This window comes from Felis catus, chromosome X, assembly GCF_018350175.1.
Source record: "Felis catus isolate Fca126 chromosome X, F.catus_Fca126_mat1.0, whole genome shotgun sequence".
NCBI lineage: Eukaryota > Metazoa > Chordata > Mammalia > Carnivora > Felidae > Felis > Felis catus.
Genome location: NC_058386.1, coordinates 46,953,821 through 46,978,855, shown reverse-complemented (window position 1 = coordinate 46,978,855; position 25,035 = coordinate 46,953,821). Strand labels below are relative to the sequence as shown.

Sequence of the window (25,035 nt, the reverse complement as noted above, 5' to 3'; positions counted from 1 at the left end):
GAGCAATAAAGTATTTTTAAATTAAGGTATGTACTTTTTTAGACATAATGCTATTGCACACTTAATAGAGTACAGTAGGGTATAAACATAACCTTTATATGCACTGGGAAACAAAAAAACCCCTCATTTTACTTACCTTATTGAGATACTTTATCGCAGTGTTCTAGAACTGAACCTGCAATATCTGAGGCATGCCTGTATTACTTTTCACCATATACCTTCCTGTATTCCTGATTTTATTTTTACCTGGAGTATGTTCTGCTTTTATTCAGTTGTAATTTACCTTTTGAATTAAATGTTGCAATTCATGATATAAAAATTCAAAAGGTACAAAAGGATATATGATAAAAGAAAAATCTCCCACCTCTGTCCCTAGCCACTAGATTCTTTTCTCCAGAGTTGACCAATATTATCAGTTAGTTGTGTATTCTTCCAAAGTTATTATGCATATAAAAGCAAATACTTATAACCACGTAGTGCACACACACCACAAACAGACCTTTAATTTAATTTAATTTTTATTTATTTTGAGAGAGTTAGAGAGCAAGTGGGACAGAGGCAGAGAGAGAGAGGGAGATAGAATCCCAAGCAGGCTCTGTTCTGTCAGCACAGCCTGATACATGGCTCAAACCCAGGAACTGGGTGAAATCAAAAGGATGCTTAACTGAGCAACCCAGGCACCCCCACAAATATACCTTTTAAAATATGGGAGCATACTGGGACACCTAGATTGCTCAGTTGGTTAAGCATCCGACTAGACTTCAGTTCATGTCATGATCTCAGGGTTGTGAGATGGAGCCCTGCATTGAGTTCCTCGCTGGGTGTGGAACCTGCTTAACACTCTCTCCAGGCACCTGGTGGCTCAGTTAGTTGAGCTTCCAACTTCGGCTCAGGGCATGATCTCACAGTTTGTGAGTTCGAGCCCCACATCAGGCACACTGCTGTCAGCAGAGCCCACTTCTCTGTCCCCCTCTCTCTCTGCCCTTCCCCTGCCCACATTCGCTCTCTCTCAAAAAACATGTTTTAAAAATATTCTCTCTCTCTCTCTCTTTCTGTGTGTGTGTGTGTGTGTGTGTGTGTGTGTGTGTGTGTGTATGCGTGCATGTGTGCATGCCTGGGTGGCTCAGTTAGTTTGGCGTCCAACTCTTGATTTCAGCTCAGGTCGTGATCTCACAATTTGTGAGATTGATCCCCGCCTCGGGCTGTGTGTTGAGAGTGCGGAGCCTGCTTGGGATTCTCTCTCTCCCTCTCTCTGCTCCTCCCCTGCTTGCATGCACTCTCTCTCAAAATAAATAAACATTTTTTTACATGGTTGCATACTAAATTTGTACTTTGCTTTTTTTTATTTATTGTATCATGCTGAGTTTTCCATGTGAGTACATAGAGTTAATTTTTATGGTCCCACCGTGTTCCATTTTACACATATGTTATAATATATGGATAGTCCCTTATTGATGGGCAATTAGATTTTTCCAGTTTTTAGCTATTATAATAATGCTACAATGAATACTTGTACAGTTGCAATGCTCTTGCTTATACAAGCACTTGCAGTGTTGTTCCAAGTGCTTTACATATCTAAAAGATGAATGTGTAGAAACAAAATTACCAGGTCAAAAGGTATGTTCATTTGTAGTTTTGACAGATCTTGCCAGATTTTTCTCCAAAGACATTGTATCATTTACACACCTACCTTCAATATTTGTGAGTGCCTGTTTCCCTTACCAGTGTAGTATTTGGTAATCTTCTAGGTGAAAAACCCTCTTTCAGCATTGTTTTAATTTTTACTTATCACAAATGAGTTTTATCATCTTTTTATATGCTTACAATCTACTTGTGGTTCCTTTTTTGTGAACTGTTTTCTTGTGTTGTTGGGCTTTTTAAAAATTTTCTGTTAGAGGAATTAGCTCTCTATACTATGAGTTGCAATTTTTTGTGGTTTGTGTTTTTTTTTTTTGCAATTTGTCATTTGTCCTTTGAGTTTACTTACATTGGCTTTTCCTAAACATAAATGTTTTATTTTTATTTAGTCAGGAAGGTTGATCTTCCTCTTTACTGTTACTGGTTTTTCTCTTATATGTAAACTTCGAAATTATTATATGGAAACTCTGAAATTATTTTTAAAAATTCCACATGGAGTCTTCTATTATTTTTATAGTTACCCCAGTTAAAGTATGAGGAATGGATCTAATTGTTCTCGAATAAATGTCCAGTTATTCCAACACCATCTGTTGACTAATCCATATTAACTGTGTAATTTAAAAAGTGAGTTATGGATTTTGTAACAATTAAATGGCATTTAATAAAGTCAAGGGCAACTGTTACAAGATATGTAGAAGCTGTATCATCCAAATGCAGCATGTGGACCCTTTTTGGATCCTTATTTGAACAAACCAAATGTCAAAAAACATTTTTAAGACAATCTTGGAAAATAGAGTAGCTACTGGATATTATGGTATTAAGAAACTTGTTAACTTTGGTGAAATACTAGTATTATTTTAAAAGTATTTATCTGTTACATAAAGAATGAAGTATTTATTGGTGATTTGATATCTGCAATTTGCTTGAAAGTATGGCAGAAATGACCAATAATCATATGTAAAGATGTTCAACATAACTATCAGAGAATGCAAATGAAAACCACAATGAGATATCACCTCATACCCATTAGGATGGCTACTATAAAAGGAAACAAAAGAAAAGAACCAGGAGTTGGTGAGGTTGTGGAGGAGTTAGAACCCTTGTACACTGTTGGTGGGAATATAAAATGGCACAACCTCTATAGAAAACAGTATGGAGTTTCTTTCAAAAAATTAAAAATAAAACTACCATATGATTAAGCAATTGTACTTCTGAGTATTTATCCAAAAGAAATGAAAACAGGATCTTAAAGAGAGATTTGCAAATCTATGTTTATAGCAGCACTATTCACAATAGCCAAGAAGTGGAAGCAACCCATATGTCCATTCAGTGATGAACAGATGAAGAAAATGTAGTATGTACATACAATGGAATATTATTTTAGCCTTAAAAAGGAAGATATTCCTGTCACATGCTACAAAGTGAATGAACCTTGAGAACATTGTTAAATGAAATGTCAGTCATAAAAAGATAAATACTGTATAGTTCCACTTATATCAGGTATCTAGTCAAATTAATTGAAACAGAAAGTAGGATGGTGGTTGCCAGAAGCTGGGGGAGAGGCGGAAACAGACAGTTGTTGTTTAATGGGTATAGAGTTTCAGATTTGCAGGATTAAAAAGTCCTGGAGATCTGTTTCACAACAATGTAAACAACACTACTGAACTATACACGTAAAAATTGTTAAGTTGGTAAATTTTATGTTATGTGGTTTTTTAGTCACAATTTAAAAAGTGTATTTAAAATTGGCAGAACAAAAGCAGAGCACAGTAGATGAAACAAGAATGACTTAACATGGATAGTAGCTTAAACAGGATAATGGTATCATAGGGGTTTATTATGGTATTTTCTTTACCTTTGTATGTTTAAATTTTTCAATAATAAAAAGTTTTAAAAGGGAGAGTTTGGAAGCATGGGCATTGTGGACAGAGCTGAATTTGTTTTTTTTTTTTTTTCTTCAGTATATGAAGTTTATTGCCAAATTGGTTTCCATACAACACCCAGTGCTCATCCCAAAAGCTGCCCTCCTCAATACCCATCACCTACCCTCTCCTCCCTCCCACCCCCCATCAACCCTCAGTTTGTTCTCAGTTTTTAAGAGTCTCTTATGCTTTGGCTCTCTTCCACTCTAACCTCTTTTTTTTTTCTTCCCTTCCCCCATGGGTTTCCGTTAAGTTTCTCATGATCCACGTAAGAGTGAAACCATATGGTATCTGTCTTTCTCTGTATGGCTTATTTCACTTAGCATCACACTCTCCAGTTCCATCCATGTTGCTACAAAGGGCCATTTATCATTCTTTCTCATTGCCACATAGTACTCCGTTGTGTATATACACCACAATTTCTTTATCCATTCATCAGTTGATGGACATTTAGGCTCTTTCCATAATTTGGCTATTGTTAAGAGTGCTGCTATGAACATTGGGGTACAAGTGCCCCTGTGCATCAGTACTCCTGTATCCCTTGGGTAAATTCCTAGCAGTACTACTGCTGGGTCATAGGGTAGGTCCATTTTTAATTTTTTGAGGAACCTCCACACTGCTTTCCAGAGCGGCTGCACCAATTTGCATTCCCACCAACAGTGCAAGAGGGTTCCCGTTTCTCCACATCCTCTCCAGCATCTAGAGTCTCCTGATTTGTTCATTTCGGCCACCCTTACTGGCGTGAGGTGATATCTGAGTGTGGTTTCGATTTGTATTTCCCTGATGAGGAGCGACGTTGAGCATCTTTTCATGTGCCTGTTGGCCATCTGGATGTCTTCTTTAGAGAAGTGTCTATTCATGTTTTCTGCCCATTTCTTCACTGGGTTATTTGTTTTTTTGGGTGTGGAGTTTGGTGAGCTCTTTATAGATTTTGGATACTAGCCCTTTCTCCGATATGTCATTTGCAAATATCTTTTCCCATTCCGTTGGTTGCCTTTTAGTTTTGTTGGTTGTTTCCTTTGCTGTGCAGAAGCTCTTTATCTTCATAAGGTACCAGTAATTCATTTTTGCTTTTAATTCCCTTGCCTTTGGGGATGTGTCAAGTAAGAAATTGCTATGGCTGAGGTCAGAGAGGTCTTTTCCTGCTTTCTCCTCTAGGGTTTTAATGTTTTCCTGTGTCACATTTAGGTCCTTTATCCATTTTGAGTTTATTTTTGTGAATGGTGTGAGAAAGTGGTCTAGTTTCAACCTTCTGCATGTTGCTGTCCAGTTCTCCCAGCACCATTTGTTAAAGAGACTGTCTTTTTTCCACTGGATGTTCTTTCCTGCTTTGTCAAAGATGAGTTGGCCATACGTTTGTGGGTCTAGTTCTGGGGTTTCTATTCTATTCCATTGGTCTATGTGTCTGTTTTTGTGCCAATCTCATGCTGTCTTGATAACTACAGCTTTGTAGTAGAGGCGAAAGTCTGAGATTGTGATGCCTCCTGCTTTGGTCTTCTTCTTCACAATTTCTTTGGCTACTCAGGGCCTTTAGTGGTTCCATACAAATTTTGGGATTGCTTGTTCTAGCTTCGAGAAGAATGCTGGTGCAATTTTGATTGGGATTGCATTGAATATGTAGATAGCTTTGGGTATTATTGACATTTTGACAATATTTATTTTTCCAATCCATGAGCACGGAATGTTTTTCCATTTCTTTATATCTTCTTCAATTTCCTTCATAAGCTTTCTCTAGTTTTCAACATACAGATCTTTTGCATCTTTGGTTAGGTTTATTGCTAGGTATTTTGTGCTTCTTGGTGCAATTGTGAATGGGATCAGTTTCTTTATTTGTCTTTCTGTTGGTTAGTTATTAGTGTATAAGAATGCAACTGATTTCTGTACATTGATTTTGTATCCTGCAACTTTGCTAAATTCATGGATCAGTTCTAGCAGACTTCTGGTGGAGTCTATCGGATTTTCCATGTATAATATCATGTCATCTGCAAAAAGTGAAAGCTTGACTTCATCTTTGCCAGTTTTGATGCCTTTAATTTCCTTTTGTTGTCTGATTGCTGATGCTAGAACTTCCAACACTATGTTAAACAACAGAGGTGAGAGTGGACATCCCTGTCGTGTTCCTGATCTCAGGGAAAAAGCTCTCAGTTTTTCCCCATTGAGGATGATGTTAGCTGTGGGCTTTTCATAAATGGCTTTTATGATGTTTAAGTATGTTCCTTCTATCCCGAGTTTCTCGAGGGTTTTTATAAAGAAAGTTGCTGAATTTTGTCAAATGCCTTTTCTGCACCAATTGACAGGATCATATGATTCTTATCTTTTCTTTTATTATTGTGATGTATCACATTGATTGATTTGCAAATGTTGAACCAGCCCTGCATCCCAGGAATGAATCCCACTTGATCATGGTGAATAATTCTTTTTATATGCTGTTGAATTCGATTTGCTAGTATCTTATTGAGAATTTTTGCATCCATATTCATCAGGGATATTGGCCTGTAGTTCTCTTTTTTTACTGGGTCTCTGTCTGGTTTAGGAATCAAAGTAATACTGGCTTCATAGAATGAGTCTGGAAGTTTTCCTTCCCCTTCTATCTTGGAATAGCTTGAGAAGGATAGGTATTATCTCTGCTTTAAATGACTAGTAGAACTCCCCTGGGAAACCATCTGGTCTTGGACTCTTATTTGTCGGGAGATTTTTGCTGACTGATTGAATTTCTTCGCTGGTTATGGGTCTGTTCAAGCTTTCTATTTCCTCCTGATTGAGTTTTGGAAGCGTGTGGGAGTTTAGGAATTTGTCCATTTCTTCCAAATTGTCCAGTTTGTTGGCATATAATTTTTCATTGTATTCCCTGATAATTGCTTGTATCTCTGAGGGATTGGTTGTAATAATTCCATTTTCATTCATGATTTTATCTATTTGGGTCATCTCCCTTTTCTTTTTGAGAGCCTGGCTAGAGGATTATCAATTTTGTTTATTTTTTCAAAAAACCAACTCTTCGTTTCGTTGATCTGCTCTACAGTTTTTTTATTTATTTTTTATTTTTTTAATATATGAAATTTATAGTCAAATTGGTTTCCATACAACACCCAGTGCTCATCCCAAAAGGTGCCCTCTTCAATACCCATCACCCACCCTCCCCTCCCTCCCACCCCCCATCAACCCTCAGTTTGTTCTCAGTTTTTAACAGTCTCTTATGCTTTGGCTCTCTCCCACTCTAACCTCTTTTTTTTTTCCTTCCCCTCCCCCATGGGTTCCTGTTAAGGTTCTCACGATCCACGTAAGAGTGAAACCATATGGTATCTGTCTTTCTCTGTATGGCTTATTTCACTTAGCATCACACTCTCCAGTTCCATCCACGTAGCTACAAAAGGCCATATTTCATTTTTTCTCATTGCCACGTAGTATTCCATTGTGTATATAAACCACAATTTCTTTATCCATTCATCAGTTGATGGACATTTAGGCTCTTTCCATAATTTGGCTATTGTTGAGAGTGCTGCTATAAACATTGGGATACAAGTGCCCCTATGCATCAGTACTCCTGTATCCCTTGGGTAAATTCCTAGCAGTGCTAGTGCTGGGTCATAGGGTAGGTCTATTTTTAATTTTTTGAGGAACCTCCACACTGCTTTCCAGAGCGGCTGCACCAATTTGCATTCCCACCAACAGTGCAAGAGGGTTCCCGTTTCTCCACATCCTCTCCAGCATCTATAGTCTCCTGATTTGTTCATTTTGGCCACTCTGACTGGCATGAGGTGATATCTGAGTGTGGTTTCGATTTGTATTTCCCTGATAAGGAGTGACGTTGAGCATCTTTTCATGTGCCTGTTGGCCATCCGGATATCCTCTTTAGAGAAGTGTCTATTCATGTTTTCTGCCCATTTCTTCACTGGGTTATTTGTTTTTCGGGTGTGGAGTTTGGTGAGCTCTTTATAGATTTTGGATACTAGCCCTTTGTCTGATATGTCATTAGCAAATATCTTTTCCCATCCGTAGGTTGCCTTTTAGTTTTGTTGGTTGTTTCCTTTGTTGTGCAGAAGCTTTTTATCTTCATAAGGTCCCAGTAATTCACTTTTGCTTTTAATTCCCTTGCCTTTGGGGATGTGTCAAGTAAGAGATTGCTACAGCTGAGGTCAGAGAGTTCTTTTCCTGCTTTCTCGTCTAAGGTTTTGATGGTTTCCTGTCTCACATTCAGCTCTGTTATCCATTTTGAGTTTATTTTTGTGAATGGTGTGAGAAAGTGCTCTAGTTTCAACCTTCTGCATGTTGCTGTCCCGTTCTCCCAGCACCATTTGTTAAGAGACTGTCTTTTTTCCATTGGATGTTCTTTCCTGCTTTGTCAAAGATGAGTTGGCCATACGTTTGTGGGTCTAGTTCTGGGGTTTCTATTCTATTCCATTGATCTATGTGTCTGTTTTTGTGCCAATACCATGCTGTCTTGATGATGACAGCTTTGTAGTAGAGGCTAAAGTCTGGGATTGTGATGCCTCCTGCTTTGGTCTTCTTCTTCAAAATTACTTTGGCTATTTGGGGCCTTTGTGGTTCCATATGAATTTTAGGATTGCTTGTTCTAGTTTTGAGAAGAATGCTGGTGCAATTTTGACTGGGATTGCATTGAATGTGTAGATAGCTTTAGGTAGTATTGACAGTTTCAGAATATTTATTCTTCCAATCCATGAGCAGGGAATGTCATTCCATTGCTTTATATCTTCTTCAATTACCTTCATAAGCTTCCTATGGTTGTCAGCATACAGATCTTTTACATCTTTGGTTAGGTTTATTCCTATGTATTTTATACTTCTTGGTGCAAGTGTGAATGGGATCAGTTTCTTTATTTGTCTTTCTGTTGCTTCATTGTTAGTGTATAAAAATGCAACTGATTTCTGTACATTGATTTTGTATCCTGCAACTTTGCTGAATTCATGTATCAGTTCTAGCAGACTTCTGGTGGAGTCTATCGGATTTTCCATGTATAATATGTCATCTGCAAAAAGTGAAAGCTTGACTTCATCGTTGCCAATTTTGATTTCCTTTTGTTGTCTGATTGCTGATGCTAGCACTTCCAACACTATGTTAAACAACAGAGGTGAGAGTGGGCATCCCTGTCGTGTTCCTGATCTCAGGGAAAAAGCTCTCAGTTTTTCCCCGTTGAGGATGATGTTAGCTGTGGGCTTTTCATAAATGGCTTTTATGATCTTTAAGTATGTTCCTTCTATCCCGACTTTCTCAAGGGTTTTTATTAAGAAAGGGTGCTGGATTTTGTCAAAGGCCTTTTCTGCATCGATTGACAGGATCATATGGTTGTTCTCTTTTTTTTGTTAATGTGATGTATCACATTGATTGATTTGCGAATGTTGAACCAGCCCTGCATCCCAGGAATGAATCCGACTTGATCATGGTGAATAATTCTTTTTATATGCCATTGAATTCGATTTGCTAGTATCTTATTGAGAATTTTTGCATCCATATTCATCAGGAATATTGGCCTGTAGTTCTCTTTTTTTACTGGGTCTCTGTCTGGTTTAGGAATCAAAGTAATACTGGCTTCATAGAATGAGTCTGGAAGTTTTCCTTCCCCTTCTATTTCTTGGAATAGCTTGAGAAGGATAGGTATTATCTCTGCTTTAAACGACTAGTAGAACTCCCCTGGGAAGCCATCTGGTCTTGGACTCTTATTTGTCGGGAGATTTTTGATAACCGATTCAATTTCTTCACTGGTTATGGGTCTGTTCAAGCTTTCTATTTCCTCCTGATTGAGTTTTGGAAGTGTGTGGGTGTTTAGGAATTTGTCCATTTCTTCCAGGTTGTCCAGTTTGTTGGCATATAATTTTTCATGGTATTCCCTGATAATTGCTTGTATCTCTGATTGGTTGTAATAATTCCATTTTCATTCATGATTTTATCTATTTGGGTCATCTCCCTTTTCTTTTTGAGAGACTGGCTAGAGGTTTATCAATTTTGTTTATTTTTCAAAAAACCAACTCTTGGTTTCGTTGATCTGCTCTACAGTTTTTTTAGATTCTATATTGTTTATTTCTGCTCTGCTCTTTATTATTTCTCTTCTTCTGCTGGATTTAGGCTGTCTTTGCTGTTCTGCTGCTATTTCCTTTAGGTGTGCTGTTAGATTTTGTATTTGGGATTTTTCTTGTTTCTTGAGATAGGCCTGGATTGCAATGTATTTTCCTCTCAGGACTGCCTTTGCTGCATCCCAAAGCGTTTGGATTGTTGTATTTTCATTTTCATTTGTTTCCATATATTTTTTAATTTCTTCTCTAATTGCCTGGTTGACCCATTCATTCTTTAGTAGGGTCTTCTTTAACCTCGATGCCTTTGGAGGTTTTCCAGACTTTTTCCTGTGGTTGATTTCAAGCTTCATAGCATTGTGGTCTGAAAGTATGCATGGTATGATCTCAATTCTTGTATACTTATGAAGGGCTGTTTTGTGACCCAGTATGTGATCTATCTTGGAGAATATTCCATGTGCACTCGAGAAGAAAGTATATTCTGTTGCTTTGGGATGCAGAGTTCTAAATATATCTGTCAAGTCCATCTGATCCAATGTCTCATTCAGGGCCCTTGTTTCTTTATTGACCGTGTGTCCAGATGATCTATCCACTGTTGTAAGTGGGGTGTTAAAGTCCACTGCAATTACCACATTCTTATCAATAAGGTTGCTTATGTTTGTGAGTAATTCTTTTATATATTTGGGGGCTCCTGTATTTGGTGCATAGACATTTATAATTGTTAGCTCTTCCTGATGGATAGACCCTGTGAGTATTATATAATGCCCTTCTTCATCTCTTGTTACAGCCTTTAATTTAAAGTCTAGTTTGTCTGATATAAGTATGGCTACTCCAGTTTGTTTTGACTTCCAGTGGCATGATAAATAGTTCTCCATCCCCTCACTCTCAATCTGAAGGTGTCCTCAGGTCTAAGATGAGTCTCTTGTACACTGCAAATAGATGGGTCTTGTTTTTTTATCCATTCTGACACCCTATGTCTTTTGGTTGGTGCATTTAGGCCATTTACATTCAGTGTTATTATAGAAAGATATGGGTTTAGAGTCATTGTGATGTCCATAGGTTTCATGCTTGTAGCGATGTCTCTGGTACTTTGGTTCACAGGATTCCCCTTAGGATCTCTTGTAGGGCTGGTTTAGTGGTGACGAATTCCTTCAGTTTGTGTTTGTTTGGGAAGACCTTTATCTCTCCTTCTATTCTAAATGACAGACTTGCTGGATAAAGGATTCTCGGCTGCATATTTTTTTCTGTTCATCACATTGAAGATTTCCTGCCAATCCTTTCTTGCCTGCCATGTTTCAGTAGAGAGATCGGTCACGAGTCTTATAGGTCTTCCTTCATATGTTAGAGCACGTTTATCTCTAGCCGCTTTCAGAATTTTCTCTTTATCCTTGTATTTTGCCAGTTTCACTGTGATATGTCATGCAGAAGATCGATTCAAGTTACATCTGAAGGGAGTCCTCTGTGTCTCTTGGATTACAATGCCTTTTTCCTTTCCCAGATCTGGGAAGTTCTCAGCTATTATTTCTTCAAGTACACCTTCAGCACCTTTCCCTCTGTCTTCCTCCTCTGCAATACCAATTATGCGTATATTATTTCTCTTTAGTGCATCACTTAGTTGTCTAATATTCCCCTCATACTCCTGGATTTTTTTATCTCTCTTTTTCTCAGCTTCTTCTTTTTCCATAATTTTATCTTCTAGTTCACCTATTCTCTCCTCTGCCTCTTCAGTCCGAGCCATAGTTGTCTCCATTTTATTTTACAGCTCATTGATAGCATTTTTTACCTCCTCCTGGCTGTTCCTTAGTCCCTTGATCTCTGTAGCAAGAGATTCTCTGCTGTCCTTTATACTGTTTTCAAGCCCAGCAATTAATTTTATGACTAGTATTCTAAATTCACTTTTTGTTATATTATTTAAATCCTTTTTGATCAGTTCGTTAGCTGTTGTTATTTCCTGGACGTTTTTCTGAGGGCATTTCTTCTGTTTCGTCATTTTGGATAGTCCCTGGCGTGGTGCGGACCTGCAGGGCACTTCCCCTGTGCTGTGGTGTATAACTGGAGTTGGTGGGTGGGGCCGCAGTCAGACCTGATGTCTGCCCCCAGCCCACCGCTGGGGCCACAGTCAGACTGGTGTGTGCCTTCTCTTCCCCTCTCCTAGGGGCGGGATTCACTGTGGGGTGGCGTGGCCCATCTGAGCTACTTGCACACTGACAGGCTTGTGGTGCTGGGGATCTGGCGTATTAGCTGGGGTGGATTGGCCAGATGCACAGGGGCCGGAGGGGCAGCCTCAGCTTGCTTTTCCTTCAGAGATCCGCTTAGGGAGGGGCCCTGCGGCACCGGGAGGGAGTCAGACCCACCGGAGGGATGGATCCGCAGAAGCACAGCGTTGGGTGTTTGCGCGGTGCAAGCAAGTTCCCTGGCAGGAACTGGTTCCCTTTGGCATTTTGGCTGGGGGATGGGCGGGGGAGATGGCGCTGGCGAGCGCCTTTGTTCCCCACCAAGCTGAGCTCTGTCATCCGGGGCTCCACAACTCTCCCTCCTGTTTTCCTCCAACCCTCCGGTTCTCGAGCAGAGCTGTTAGCTCATAACCTTCCAGATGTCAAGTCCCGCTTGCTGTCGGAACACACTCCCATCCAGCCCCTCCGCCTTTGCCAGCCATACTCGTGGGCTCTGGCCGGTGGGACGCCCCTCTGCACCGGCTCCCTCCCACCAGTCTGTGTAGCGCGCACCCCCTCGCCGTCCTTCCTACGCTCTTCCGTGGGCCTCTCATCTGGGCTTGGCTCCAGAGACTCCATTCTGCTAGTTTTCTGGCGGTTTTCTGGGTTATTTATGTAGGTGTGGGTGGAATCTAAGTGATCAGCAGGACGCGCGGTGAGCCCAGCGTCCTCCTACGCTACCATCTTCCCAGGGTCCCAGAGCTGAATTTAATTCTAGTTCCATTTTTTTTAATTGGGATTAAAAAATTGGGAAATAATTCACATAATGGCATAAAATTTACAATTTTTTATATACAATTCAGTTGTATTCACAGTTGTGTACAACTGTGACCACTAATTCCAGAACATTTTTATCACCCCAAAAGTGAACCCAGTACCCTCTAGCACTCATTCTTCATTTCCCTTTTCCCCCAGTCCCTGGCAACCACTAATCTATTTTTCCATCTCTATGGATTTTCCTGTTATGGAATATTAATATAAAAAGGAATCATATAATATCTGGCCTTTGTGTCTGGCTTCTTGCACTCTATAGTGGTTTTAAGGTTCATTTATGTTGTAGAATGAATCAGTACTTCATTCCTTTTTATAGCTAAATAATATTCCCTTGTGTGGATATATCACATTTTGCTTAACCATTTTTCTGATGATGGACATTTGTTTTTGTTTTTTAATGTTTCTTTATTTTTGAGAGAGAGACAAAGACAGAGAATCCCACGCAGGCTCTGTGCTGTCAGCACAGAGCCAGACGTGAGACTCAAACCCACAAACTGTGAGATCATGACCTGAGACGGAATCAAGAGTTGGACATTCAACCTGAGCCACTCAGACACCTCTGTTGATGGACATTTGGAATGCTCTGTGGCCCTGAGCATGGCATCTCCTTTCTCTGAGCCTCAGTTTCCTCATCTGTAAGATGGGGCTTATAACGCTCACATTGTCTGATTGTGATGATGAGAGGGAAGGTTTCACACTTATACCCAGTACAGACAAATGCTCAATAAGTGACTTGTATAAGAGATATGCTGAAAAAAACTATCACCAGGGGGACAGCATAAAACTGTACTCCTATCCTGACCCAATTGGAGTTTATCATAACTCTAGGTGTAAATATGTTGCAGTACAAAGTAAGGATTTCTGGTTCCTTTGTTTGGATATCAAACATATGCAGACATTACTTTGCTATCTGCTTATCAGTGTCCCTCCCCCTGTGGACTTAATGTGTGACATAACTATCTACTGTGACTAGACTCTCCATATCCTGGGAGAAACTTAATGCACTAAAATTCCTGTCAGACTCCAGAAAACTACCATTCTTTTATAATTTAAATGAAAAAAAAAAAAAAACTAGGTCAGTTGATTTCAACAAAAATATATATGTCCACAGGCTCTAAAGCCAAAATCCAAGCTTTGTTCCTTCCAGCTATGTGGCCTTAGGAATAGCAAGGTAAAAATGGGAATGATAACAACAGTTATAGCCTTATAAGATTATTAAATGAATTAATGTGTGCAGAGTACTTGCAACATTGCTTAGCACATAGTACGTGTTCAGTATCTGTTAGCTACTTTTATTCATATCATGCTCCAAGCATTATCTTGGAGCCCAAAATCAAGAGATAAATAAAGTCTCTGCAGTCAAGGAAGTTAGTGTGGTAGAACCAGTATGCAGATTATTTCAGTATGCTCTAAGTGCAGTGATAGAGTCATGCACAGGAAGACCACTTAACAGTCTGTTATATAAAAAATAGTGCTTTCCAGGAAGAAGCCTGTTACAATGGAAAGTATGTATTCTCGAGTCAGAACAGCTTGGGTTTGAATCCTGTGTACACTTATTCATTATGCAGCTTTGAGGGGAGAGAACCTCTCATAGTTTTAGTTTTCTCATTTCTAAAATGGGGTGAAGATTCTGACCTCTACCTGCTGGAAATGCCCTGTTTGTGTGCTCTATGGTTTAAGGTGGTTCTAAAAAAAAGCAAGCAAGAAATTTTTTTTTTAATTTTTTTTTTCAACGTTTATTTATTTTTGGGACAGAGAGAGACAGAGCATGAACGGGGGAGGGGCAGAAAGAGAGGGAGACACAGAATCGGAAACAGGCTCCAGGCTCTGAGCCATCAGCCCAGAGCCTGACGCGGGGCTCGAACCCACCGACCGCGAGATCGTGACCTGGCTGAAGTCGGACGCTTAGCCGACTGCGCCACCCAGGCGCCCCAAGAAATTTTTTAAAAAGGAGTTAGATGAACTTAGAATCAGATTCTTACTATATGTTATTTAACCTCTCTGTATCTATTTCCACATGTAAGTTTTTTTATCCATATCTACCTTGCTCAGAACAACCATGGTTGTTCTGACAATGAGATAATGTATGTAAAGTATATGTGGCATTTCAAAGGTGCTGAGCAATACATAATAGTTTTATTTCTAACAAAGATATCTTCTGTTATTGTTTAAGGTGAAAACTTAAGTAATATATACCATGTTAATTTCAGTATTCTTTTTTTTCAATTTATTTATTTTGAGAGGGAAAGAGAGAGAGCATGTGCTGGTGGGGCAGAGAGAGAGAGGGAGACAGAGAATCCCAAGCAGGCTCCACACTGTCAGCACAGAGCCCGATGTAGGGCTCGAACTCATGAACCTGTCAGACCATGACCTGTGCCAAAACCAAGAGTCAAACACTTAACCTACGGAGCCACCCAGGCTCCCTAATTTCAGTATTCTTTTGAAGAGCCTCACACGACAGTTTCATGAAAGGACTGGGCATTTAAATGGATACATGGATGGTGATGTCTTTGTTTATAGTAAGAATAATCAAGTTCAAAGATGAGAAAGACTTTTTTTGAAGAGTATTGTGTTCAACCATTTGTGATCTTAAATTTCAACAAACTATAAAATATAGTTGCTAACCTGGACTTCTAACCAAATATATCGGTTTCTGTTGCATGATATGTTCTTCTCTCCTTCCCTCCTAGGTCTTTCAGAGCCTTGAAGACCACCATTTGGAAGTGGTGGCTTTTTTCAGGGAAAATGGCTTCCATGGCCTTCTTGCCCATGATTCCGAGTATGCCCTCTACAATATTCCCTCTTACTACAGTTCCCATGCTCTGAAGCTGAGCTGGAATGGGAAGAACCTCACTACCAATCAGTTCCTGATGCAGGAAGTAGCCAAGCAGCTGGGCTTGAAACGGATGAATTTTCCTATATTTGCTGCACTGCTAGGTAGGTATCCAAAGAAAAGACTCCAGTGATTGGTAAAGTTTCCTCTTCCAATGCTAAGACATGAAGACCAGAGCAATTTAGCCTGTCACTATTGAATTTATCTTTTTTAAAGTCCGCATGACAAAACACTATGCTGGGGAAAACCCAGCAGTCTTTTGGGCTTCTTACTAGAAACTCAGCATCTTTGTCTTATGAATTTAATATAGGATATTCCAGAAAATATTTCAATTTTTCTAAAAACTTTTTTGTTATATTCCACTATTATTTTATGCAGAGCACTGTCTTAGGCCAAATGTTTTATTAGTCTTAGATAGCTTTGGTTCCCCATTCAGAGCATGAGCATTTCTTTCCCTCTACCTCAATTTACTTTTTTTTTTTTTTTGGCTCTAGCACCTTTCCCCTCTGAATCTGTGTCTCAATTTAGATCAAGAACATAAACTGCTGTATATGTTTTTCTTTTTCTGTTGTGCTAACATTTTATTATGAAAATTTCCAAACATACATCAAAATTGAAAGAATTTGGTAGTGAAAATCCTATATCTGCCACCAGTATTCCTGCCATTAACATTTTCCTATATTTGTTTTATCATATATATCGGTCCAGTCTAGTCATCCATCAATTTATCTTTCAAAAATGCATTTAAAAGTAAATTACAGACAGGTGATTATGTTTTGAGTTGGTTTTCCATGTACTGACAGCATGATGGTTAATATGTTGTCTCAGGTGTAACCTCTGCTTATGATCCCAGTGGATTTGAGTTTGGTTCATATAACAGAGCCACCACAATTTTTAGAATTAGGCCTATGGCAAATTACTGAAGTTACACCTGCCTGGTTTCAATTTCCTTATCTGTGAAATAGAATAGTATATTTCATTGTGTTACTGACAATATTAAGTGAAATGAGATATATAAAACACCCAGCACTTACTAGGCAGTCAGTAATTGTAGCTGCTATTATAAAAAGTAGAATGATTAGGTAATAGATAATAGCATGTGCTTTGAAGTCCTCTTCTTATCCTGGTGTGGGCATTTATTAAGTCACCAAACTTAATGCTACTTTGTGCTAAGTCACCAAACTTGTCTGAACCTCAGTTACCTTATCTGTAAAATAGGGATAATAATACTACTGGCATGGTTATTATAAGGATGATACATATAATGCATGAGATACATAGTGGGTAATCAAAACATAGCTACTATAGACATTACATTGAAAATCTACAACTATGTGAATTATTTTATTATTTTCTTACCCAGAGGCCCTTTCATAGCTTGGAAGTTCTATGAATACATTTGTACTGTCAGTAAATGCAAATGTACTTTATAGGTAACCACATTCTCCCAGATGAGGACCTGGCTGCTTTTCACTGGAGCCTCTTGGGACCAGAACATCCCCTTGCATCACTTAAGGTAAAGTGCCCCCTTTCTTACCTATACATTCATGCCTAGGGGACATTAGGTTTTTTTCATCGGAGTTTTGATAGAATAATTGCCTTTCATTGGGCTTAAAATATTTCAAATACTTACAAAAAATTATAATTATGATCAAATCCTTAAAATCTTTTTTATTAACTTTTTATCTTAATTCCAGTGTAGTTAATATACAGTGTTAGATTATTCTTAGATATACCATATAATGATTCAACAATTCCATTCATCACCCAGTACTCTTCACAACAACTGCATTCCTTAAACCCCATCACTTATTTCACTTATCAACCCCACCACCACCCACTTACAGAGTTTGTCCTCTATATAGTTACGAATCTGTTTCTTGGCTTATCTCTATCTTTTTTTCCCCTTTGATCATTTGTTTTCTTTTTCAAATTCCACACGAGTGAAATTATATGCTGTTTGTCTTTCTCTGACTGAATTATTTCACTTAGCATTATATTCTCTGGATCCACCCATGTTGTTGCAAATGGCAAGATTTTGTTCTTTTTATGGGTGAATAACATGTACACACACACACACACACACACACACACACACACACTAATTCTTCTTTTTTAAAATTTATTTATTTAAATTCAAGTTAGTTAACACACAGTGTAGTATTGGTTTCAGGAGTAGAACCCAGTGATGCATAACTTACATATGACACCCAGTACTCATCCCAACAAGTGCCCTCCTTAATGCTTACCACCCATTTAGCCCATCCCACCCCCTACCTCCCCTCCAGCAACCCTCAGTTTGTTTTCTGTATTTAAGAGTCTCTTATGGTTTGCTACCTTCTCTGTATCTTATTTTTCCTTCCTTCCTCTCTCCCTGAGAAAAAATCCCACACCTGCACAGTATGTAGAATCTATGGTGTAGCACTGCTAAAACCAGCAAAGGTTGTATTCCCTCTGGGTGTGCCTCTGTCCCATGATGATGAAAAAGGCCTTTTGCTGGCACCTGCATGGTGTTTTGTCCTTGGGGAGGCAATAAACCCTTTTCCAAAAGTACTCCAGGAAGGGGACTGTTCTCTCCCAGTGTGCCCCAGAGATTCCTACACTAGGCTATGCACTCCAGAGCTAGCTCCCTCCTCCCCAGGAATGTGTGCCATAGCTCCACTCCAGAGAAAGTCACACACTTCCAAAACCTGAGTTTGAGCTCCAAATGTTGTTTAAGAAAAAAACTGGGACACTCAGTACTTCTCGCCCCCGAGACCATGATCCAGAGAGGTTTTCCTCTTGTTGTAACTTGATCCTACACTTTCTCAACCCATGTGTCTTTCTCTCCCTTTTGTCTATCCATGGAAAGGGTTTCCTCCCCTCCACAGCACCACAATTTTTCTCTTCCCCAGTTCACTTCCACATACTTCACACCTGCCATGCTGTCTCCCTCCAACTGTGGAGTTCCTTCGGTCAGTCCACAGATCGATTTCCTGGGTATTCCAAGTAATGTAACCTCAGTACAGCTCTGTTTGAGGGAGGAGGAAAGCCCAGGGTCCCCCTATTTGGCTGCCATCTTAACTCCTCTTATGCTATTTCTTCTTTATCCATTCATCTGTCAGTGGACCCTTGGGCTACTTCCATATCTTTTTTTTATTAAAAAAAATTTTAATGTTTATTTATTTTTGGAAGAGAGAGAGAAACAAAGCGTGAGTGGGGAGGGGCAGAGAGTGGGAGACACAGAATCTGAAGCAGGCTCCAGGCTCCCAGCACAGAGCCCAACATGGGGCTTGAACCCATGAACCACGAGATCATGATCTGAGCTGAAGTCAGATGCTCAACCGAGACACCCAGGTGCCCCAGGCCACTTCCATATCTTGACTATTGCAAATAATGCTGCCATAAACATGGGGGTGCATGTATCCCTTTGAATTAGTGTTTTTGTATTTGTGTAAATACCCAGTAGTGCAATTACTGGATTATGAGGTTGTTCTATTTTTAACTTTCTGAGGAAACTCCATACTGTTTTCCACAGTGGCTGCACCACTTTGCATTCCCACGAACAGTTCATGAATGTTCCTTTTTCTCCACATCCTCGCCAACACTTGTTGTTTCTTGTGTTTTCGATTTTAGCCATCCTGACAGGTGTGAGGTGATATCTCATTGTTAGTTTCGATTTGCAATTCCCTGATGATAAGTGATGTTGAACATGTTTTCATGTGTCTGTTGGCAATGTGTATGTCTTCTTTGGAGAAATATCTGTTCATGTCTTTTGCCTACTTTTTAATTGGATTATTTGTTTTTTGGGGTGTTGAGTTATTTAAGTTCTTTATATATTTGGATACTAACCCTTTTTCATATGTGTCATTTGCAAATATCTTCTCCTATTCAGTAGGTTATCTTTTAGTTTTGTGGATTATTTCCTTTTCTGTGCCGAAGCTTTTTATTTTGATGTAGTCCCAATAATTTATTTTTGCTTTTATTTCCCTTGCCTCATGAGACATGTCTAGAAAAATGTTGGTATGGCTGATGTCAGAGAAATTACTGCTTATACTCTCTTCAAGGATTTTTAGGGCTTCAGGTCTCACATTTAAGCCTTTAATCCATTTTGAATTTATTTTTGTGTATGGTGTAAAAAAGTGGACTATTTTCATTCTTTTTCATGTAATGGTCCAGTTTTCTCAACATCATTTGTTGAAGAGAATACCTTTAATATTTTCAGGATTCATACAGATCTATGAAGTCAAATACTAATACCCCAGTAAATGAAATAATGAGCAAAAGACTGAAGCAGACAATTCACAAAAGAAGAAATACAGTGGCCAGTACTATGACTAGATAGATGTTAAGTCTCACTAGTGATCAGTCATGCAAATGAAATTATTTTTTTAACCTAATAGTTTGGCAAATATTGAAAAATTAGTGTACCTACTCCTTTTGAGGCTATGTTGAGAGTAATACTCTTATACACTTCTGGTGGTAGTTTAAGTTGCTGAATATATTACTTTTCTCTAGTTCTTTTACTCTGCTAGTTCATACCTTTTCCTCTCTCCTAATGCCTCTAATACTCCCTCCTCCTTGCTCCCTCAGCTCATGAGCTGGCTACGTATTTCACTGACAAAATGTAAGCATTTGGAACAGAATTTCCACCAGCTCCTACCCTTTCATCTTCTCACCCACGTGCATCTGTGTGCCCACTTGTTCTGCCTGCCTTGTGTTAACCGTGGATGACCTGTCCTTGTTCCCATCTAAGGCCAACCTCTCTACACACATGCTAAATCATATCCCCTCTTACTAACTTAAGGTCATCCCTTTTGCAAGTCTTCCCTCTTTCTCCTGCATCAATTTTTCTGTCTTCATTGAATTTTTCCCATCCCATATATAAGCATGCATCCATCTTAAAAAATAAAGCAACTTCTGCTCTTGACCTTACTTCCTCCACTCAAGCTACTATTCCATATTTTTTCTTCTCCTCTAGCCCATATTTCTTCTTCCCTTATCACAAAGCCTCCTATAGAGTCGTCTATACTTGAGGTGTTTATTATTCCTTTTCCCTACTCTCAATCTGCTTTGCAGAAATGGCTCTTGATGAGCTCAAGGTGTTAATAAACCTCGATGTTAATAATCTAATGGCCAGCTTTCAATGTTCATCATATTTGACCAATCAGCAGCATTTGACCCGTTTGCTCGCTTCCTCTTCCTTAGAACGTGTTCTTCACTTAGCTTTAAGGACACCACTCTCTTCTAGTTTCCTTCCTATTTCACTGGCTGCTCCTGTTTCCTTTGCTACTTCTTTTTCTTCTTTTCTTATCTTTGGAGTGACCCAGAATTCTATCCTTGGTCCCTTCTCTTAGTTCTACCTATACTTTCTGCCTTAATGGTTGATCTCATACAATATCATGGCTTTAAGTATCATCTGTCCATTGATGACTCTTAAATATATGTCTCTAGTTTTTTTAATTTTTTTTTGAGAGAGAGATGGAGGGAGAGCACGTGCATGAGTGGGAGAGAGGCAGAAGGAGAGGGAGAGAGAATCCTAAGTAGGTTCCATGCTGAGCATGGATTCAGGATGATGCAGGGCTCCATCCCACAACCCTGAAATCATGACCTGAATCGAAATCAAGAGTCAGATGCTTAACCAACTGAGCCACCCGGGCACCCCTCTATGTCTCTAGTTTTAACATGCCTCTTGAACTCCAAATCGTAATATCTAACAGCCTACTAAACACCTCAGGGTCATATATCCAAGTGGAAACTCATGATCTTTCCCCTAAATCTGTTCCTCCGAGAACCTTCCACATTTTCATTAATCACAATCTCATCCTTCTAGTTGCTCAGGCTAAAAACCATAGAGTCATCTCAGATTTCTTTCTCTCTTTCTTACACCCTGCATTTCCTCTGTAAGCAAATACCATCAGTTCTCCCTTCTATATATGTCCATTTCTCACCATTTTCATTGCTACTACCCTGGTCAATTCACCATTATTTCTTGCCTGGATTATTATAACAGCTTATTAACTGTTGGTTTTCTGTTTACACTCTCCCCTCTCCCAAATCTATTCTCAATATAACAGTCAGAGTGATTCTTTTAAAACCTTATTCAGATCAGTCACTTCTCTAATTCAAAATCCTCCAGTGGCTCTCCACGTCACTCACTCAATCTTTACCATGGCCTACAAAGTCTTGTACTGACTGGCCTCTGTTACAGCTCTGATGTCATCTTCTCTTTTCTTTTGCTTGTAGAACCTTTGTATTTATTATTTTCTCCACTTGGAATTCTTTTTCCTCCCACATAACTATGTCCTCACCGTTACAGGTTTTCTCAAATGGCATTTTCTCAGTGAGGCCTTTCCTGACCATCTTATTTAACATTGCATAGTTGTACGCGTGCACACACACACACACACACACACACACACAGACACACTTGCATTCCCATGCCCATCTTCTGCTTAGATTTTCTCCAGCACTTACCTACATATAACATAGTATGCATTTTACTTATTTATTCTGTAAGATATTCTGACACACTTACCCTAGAATTTAATCTTCCATAAGGGCAGCAATATTTATCTTATTCACTGCTGTGTTCTTGGTGCCTATGACAGTGCCTAGTTAGTACACAGTAGGCAGTAAATATTTGTTGAAGGAATGAATGGTACAGCTTTTTGCCCAAACAATTTTATATAAAAAGCCTTTAAAAAGTTTATACCCTTTGACTGAGTAACTACCATTTTAGGAAACTTGTAATTTAACAATTGGAATGTGAACAACAAATCATACCTACATTTTATCACATTAAAGAAAACCTGTATTTAAAATTTTTTCAAGCATCACAAAAGTAGATAAAATAATAATGTAGTGAATCACTATAGTAACATGTGTCCGAAGGCAAGGGAAACAAAAGTAAAAATGAATAGTGGGACCTCATCAAGGTAAAATGGTTCTGCACAGCAAAGGAGACAATCAACAAAACTAAAAGGCAGCCAACAGAATGGGAGAAGATATTTGCAAATAACATATCAGATAAGGGTCATTATCCAAAATCTATAAAGAACTTACCAAACTCAACACCCAAAAAACAAATAATCCAGTGAAGAAATGGGTAGAAGGTATGAATAGACACTTTTCCAAAGAAGACATCTGGATGGCCAACAGACACATGAAAAGATGCTCAACATCACTCATCATCAGAGAAATACAAATCAAAACCACATTGAGATACCACCTCACACAGGTCAGAGTGGCTAAAATTAACAACTCAGGAAGCAACAGATATTGAAAAGGATGTGGAGAAAAGGGAACCCTCTTGCATTGTTGATGGGAATGCAAACTGGTGCAGCTGCTCTGGAAAACAGTGTGGAGGTTCCTCAAAAAATTAAAAATAGAATTACCCTACAACTGAGCAATAGCACTACTAGGAATTTATCCAAAGGATACAGGAGTGCTGATTCGAAGGGGCACATGCACCTCAATGTTTATAGCAGCACTATTGACAATAGCCAAATTATGGAAAGAGCCCAAATGTCCATCAACTGATGAATGGATAAAGAAGATGTGGTATATACACAATGGAATACTACTTGGCAGTGAAAAGAATGAAATCTGGCCATTTGCAACAACGTGGATGGAACTGGAGGGTATTATGCTAAGTGAAATAAGTCAGTCAGAGAAAGACAGATATCATATTGTGGAATTTGAGAAACTTAACAGATGACCGTAGGGGAAGGGAAGGAAAAATAAGTTACAAACAGAGGGAGGCAAACCATAAAAGTCTCTTAAATACAGAGAACAAACAGGGTTGCTGGGGGTAGGGGTTTAGGGGGTGGAGTATGGGAGATGGGCATTGAGAAGGGCACTTGTTGGGATGAGCACTGGATGTTGTATGTTAAGTGATGAATCACGGGACTCTACTCCTGAAGCCAAGACTACACTGCATGCGAGCTAACTTGACAATAAAAATAAGTTTATACCCTTTGACGAATTACCAGTTTAGGAAGCTTATAATTAAATAATTAGAACGTGAACAAAAATCATACCTACATTTTATCATAGCATTAAAGAAAACCTGTATTTAAATTTTTTCAAGCATCACAAATGTAGATAAAATAATAATATAGTGAGTCACTATTGAACATCTTCTAGCTCCTACAGTTATGAAGATGTAGCCACACTTGCTGGAGTATTATTATTATTATTATTATTATTATTATTATTATTATTGCTGTTGCTAATGTAGTTTAAAATAAATTCTGGGGGCGCCTGGGTGGCACAGTCGGTTAAGCGTCCAACTTCAGCCAGGTCACGATCTCGCGGTCCGTGAGTTCGAGCCCCACATCGGGCTCTGGGCTTATGGCTCAGAGCCTGGAGCCTGTTTCCGATTCTGTGTCTCCCTCTCTCTCTGCCCCTCCCCCGTTCATGCTCTGTCTCTCTCTGTCCCAAAAATAAATAAAAACGTTGAAAAAAATTTAAAATAAATTCTGGACCTCAAGTCATTTTACTCCCAAATTCTTCTATATGCATCTTGAAAACATTTTCATACATAAGCACAATGCCATTATTACTTTTAACAAAATTAATGATAAGTTAACATCCAGTCCATTTTAGGATCATCTTGATCGTTTGAAAAAGGCTTTTTTTGTAGTTAGTTCAAATCGGGATCCAAATATGGCCCACAAATTAAAACCTTACCTATACTTGCAAAGAATTTGAAGCAGCCAGGGGCGCCTGGGTGGCTCAGTCCATTAAGTGTCTGACTTCGGCTCCTGATCACATCTGACTGTGATCTAACCATTCACACATTCGAGCCCCGCCTCAAGCTCTGTGCTGACAGCTCAGAGCCTAGAGCCTGATTTGGATTCTGTGTCTCCCTGTCTCTCTGCCCTTTTCCATTCATGTGTGCTCTCTCTCTCTCTCTTTCTCTCAAAAATAAATAAACGTTAAAAATTATTTAAAAAACTGAAAGCTGCCAAATGGTATTATGAAAGAAAACTGATTATGGCAGTGTCCTCAACTAGTGGTTATCTCTGTAGTAGGATTATAAATGATATGACGTTATCTTTCTTTATACTTTTTTGGGTTTTTTCCCCCAAGTGTTCTATGCTGAGAATTGTGAGGAAAACTATTTTTTAATGTTTATTTACTTATTTTTGAGGGAGAGAGAGAGGAGCGGAGAGAGGGGGAGACAGAGAATCCCAAGCAGGCTCTGCACTGCCAGCGCAGAGCCTCACGCGGGGCTCAAACTCATGAACCGTGAGATCATGACCTGAGTTGAAACCAAGAGTCGGCCGTTCAACTGACTGAGCCACCCAGGCGCCCCTGGAGGAAACTATTTTTAAGGAAAAGATTTTAACTATCTCTAAGTGGATTTACTGAATTTGAATTTTCTGGCTTACCCCTACATCACTCTTTCTCTTAGTGATCATCATCAACCTCAATGTACCTTGCTTATCTTATCTCTTCTAGGTCCGAGCTCATCAGCTGGTTCTTCCTCCCTGTGATGTGGTGATCAAGGCTGTTTCTGAGTATGTTAGCTCCATTAAAGACCCTTCAAATCTGGATGTGGTTGGGAAGGATGTTTTCAAACAGTCTCAGGTGAGCTAGACTTCTTCCTAAGAGTTGCCGGTTTTCTTACCTTCACTAGTACCACC

The 25,035-nt window shown here is 39.1% G+C and overlaps 1 protein-coding gene across 1 annotated transcript in view; it reads left to right on the top strand.

The window, feature by feature from the left end:
* The window catches only part of FAM120C (family with sequence similarity 120C), a 121,030-nt gene that overhangs the window by 18,066 nt on the left and 77,929 nt on the right, over nt 1-25,035 (top strand). The window contains exons 2-4 of the mRNA XM_006943756.5: nt 15,261-15,507; nt 16,837-16,919; nt 24,851-24,979. Of these exons, the coding sequence (XP_006943818.1) occupies nt 15,261-15,507; nt 16,837-16,919; nt 24,851-24,979 (459 nt within the window). The remainder of the gene's footprint in view (nt 1-15,260; nt 15,508-16,836; nt 16,920-24,850; nt 24,980-25,035) is intronic.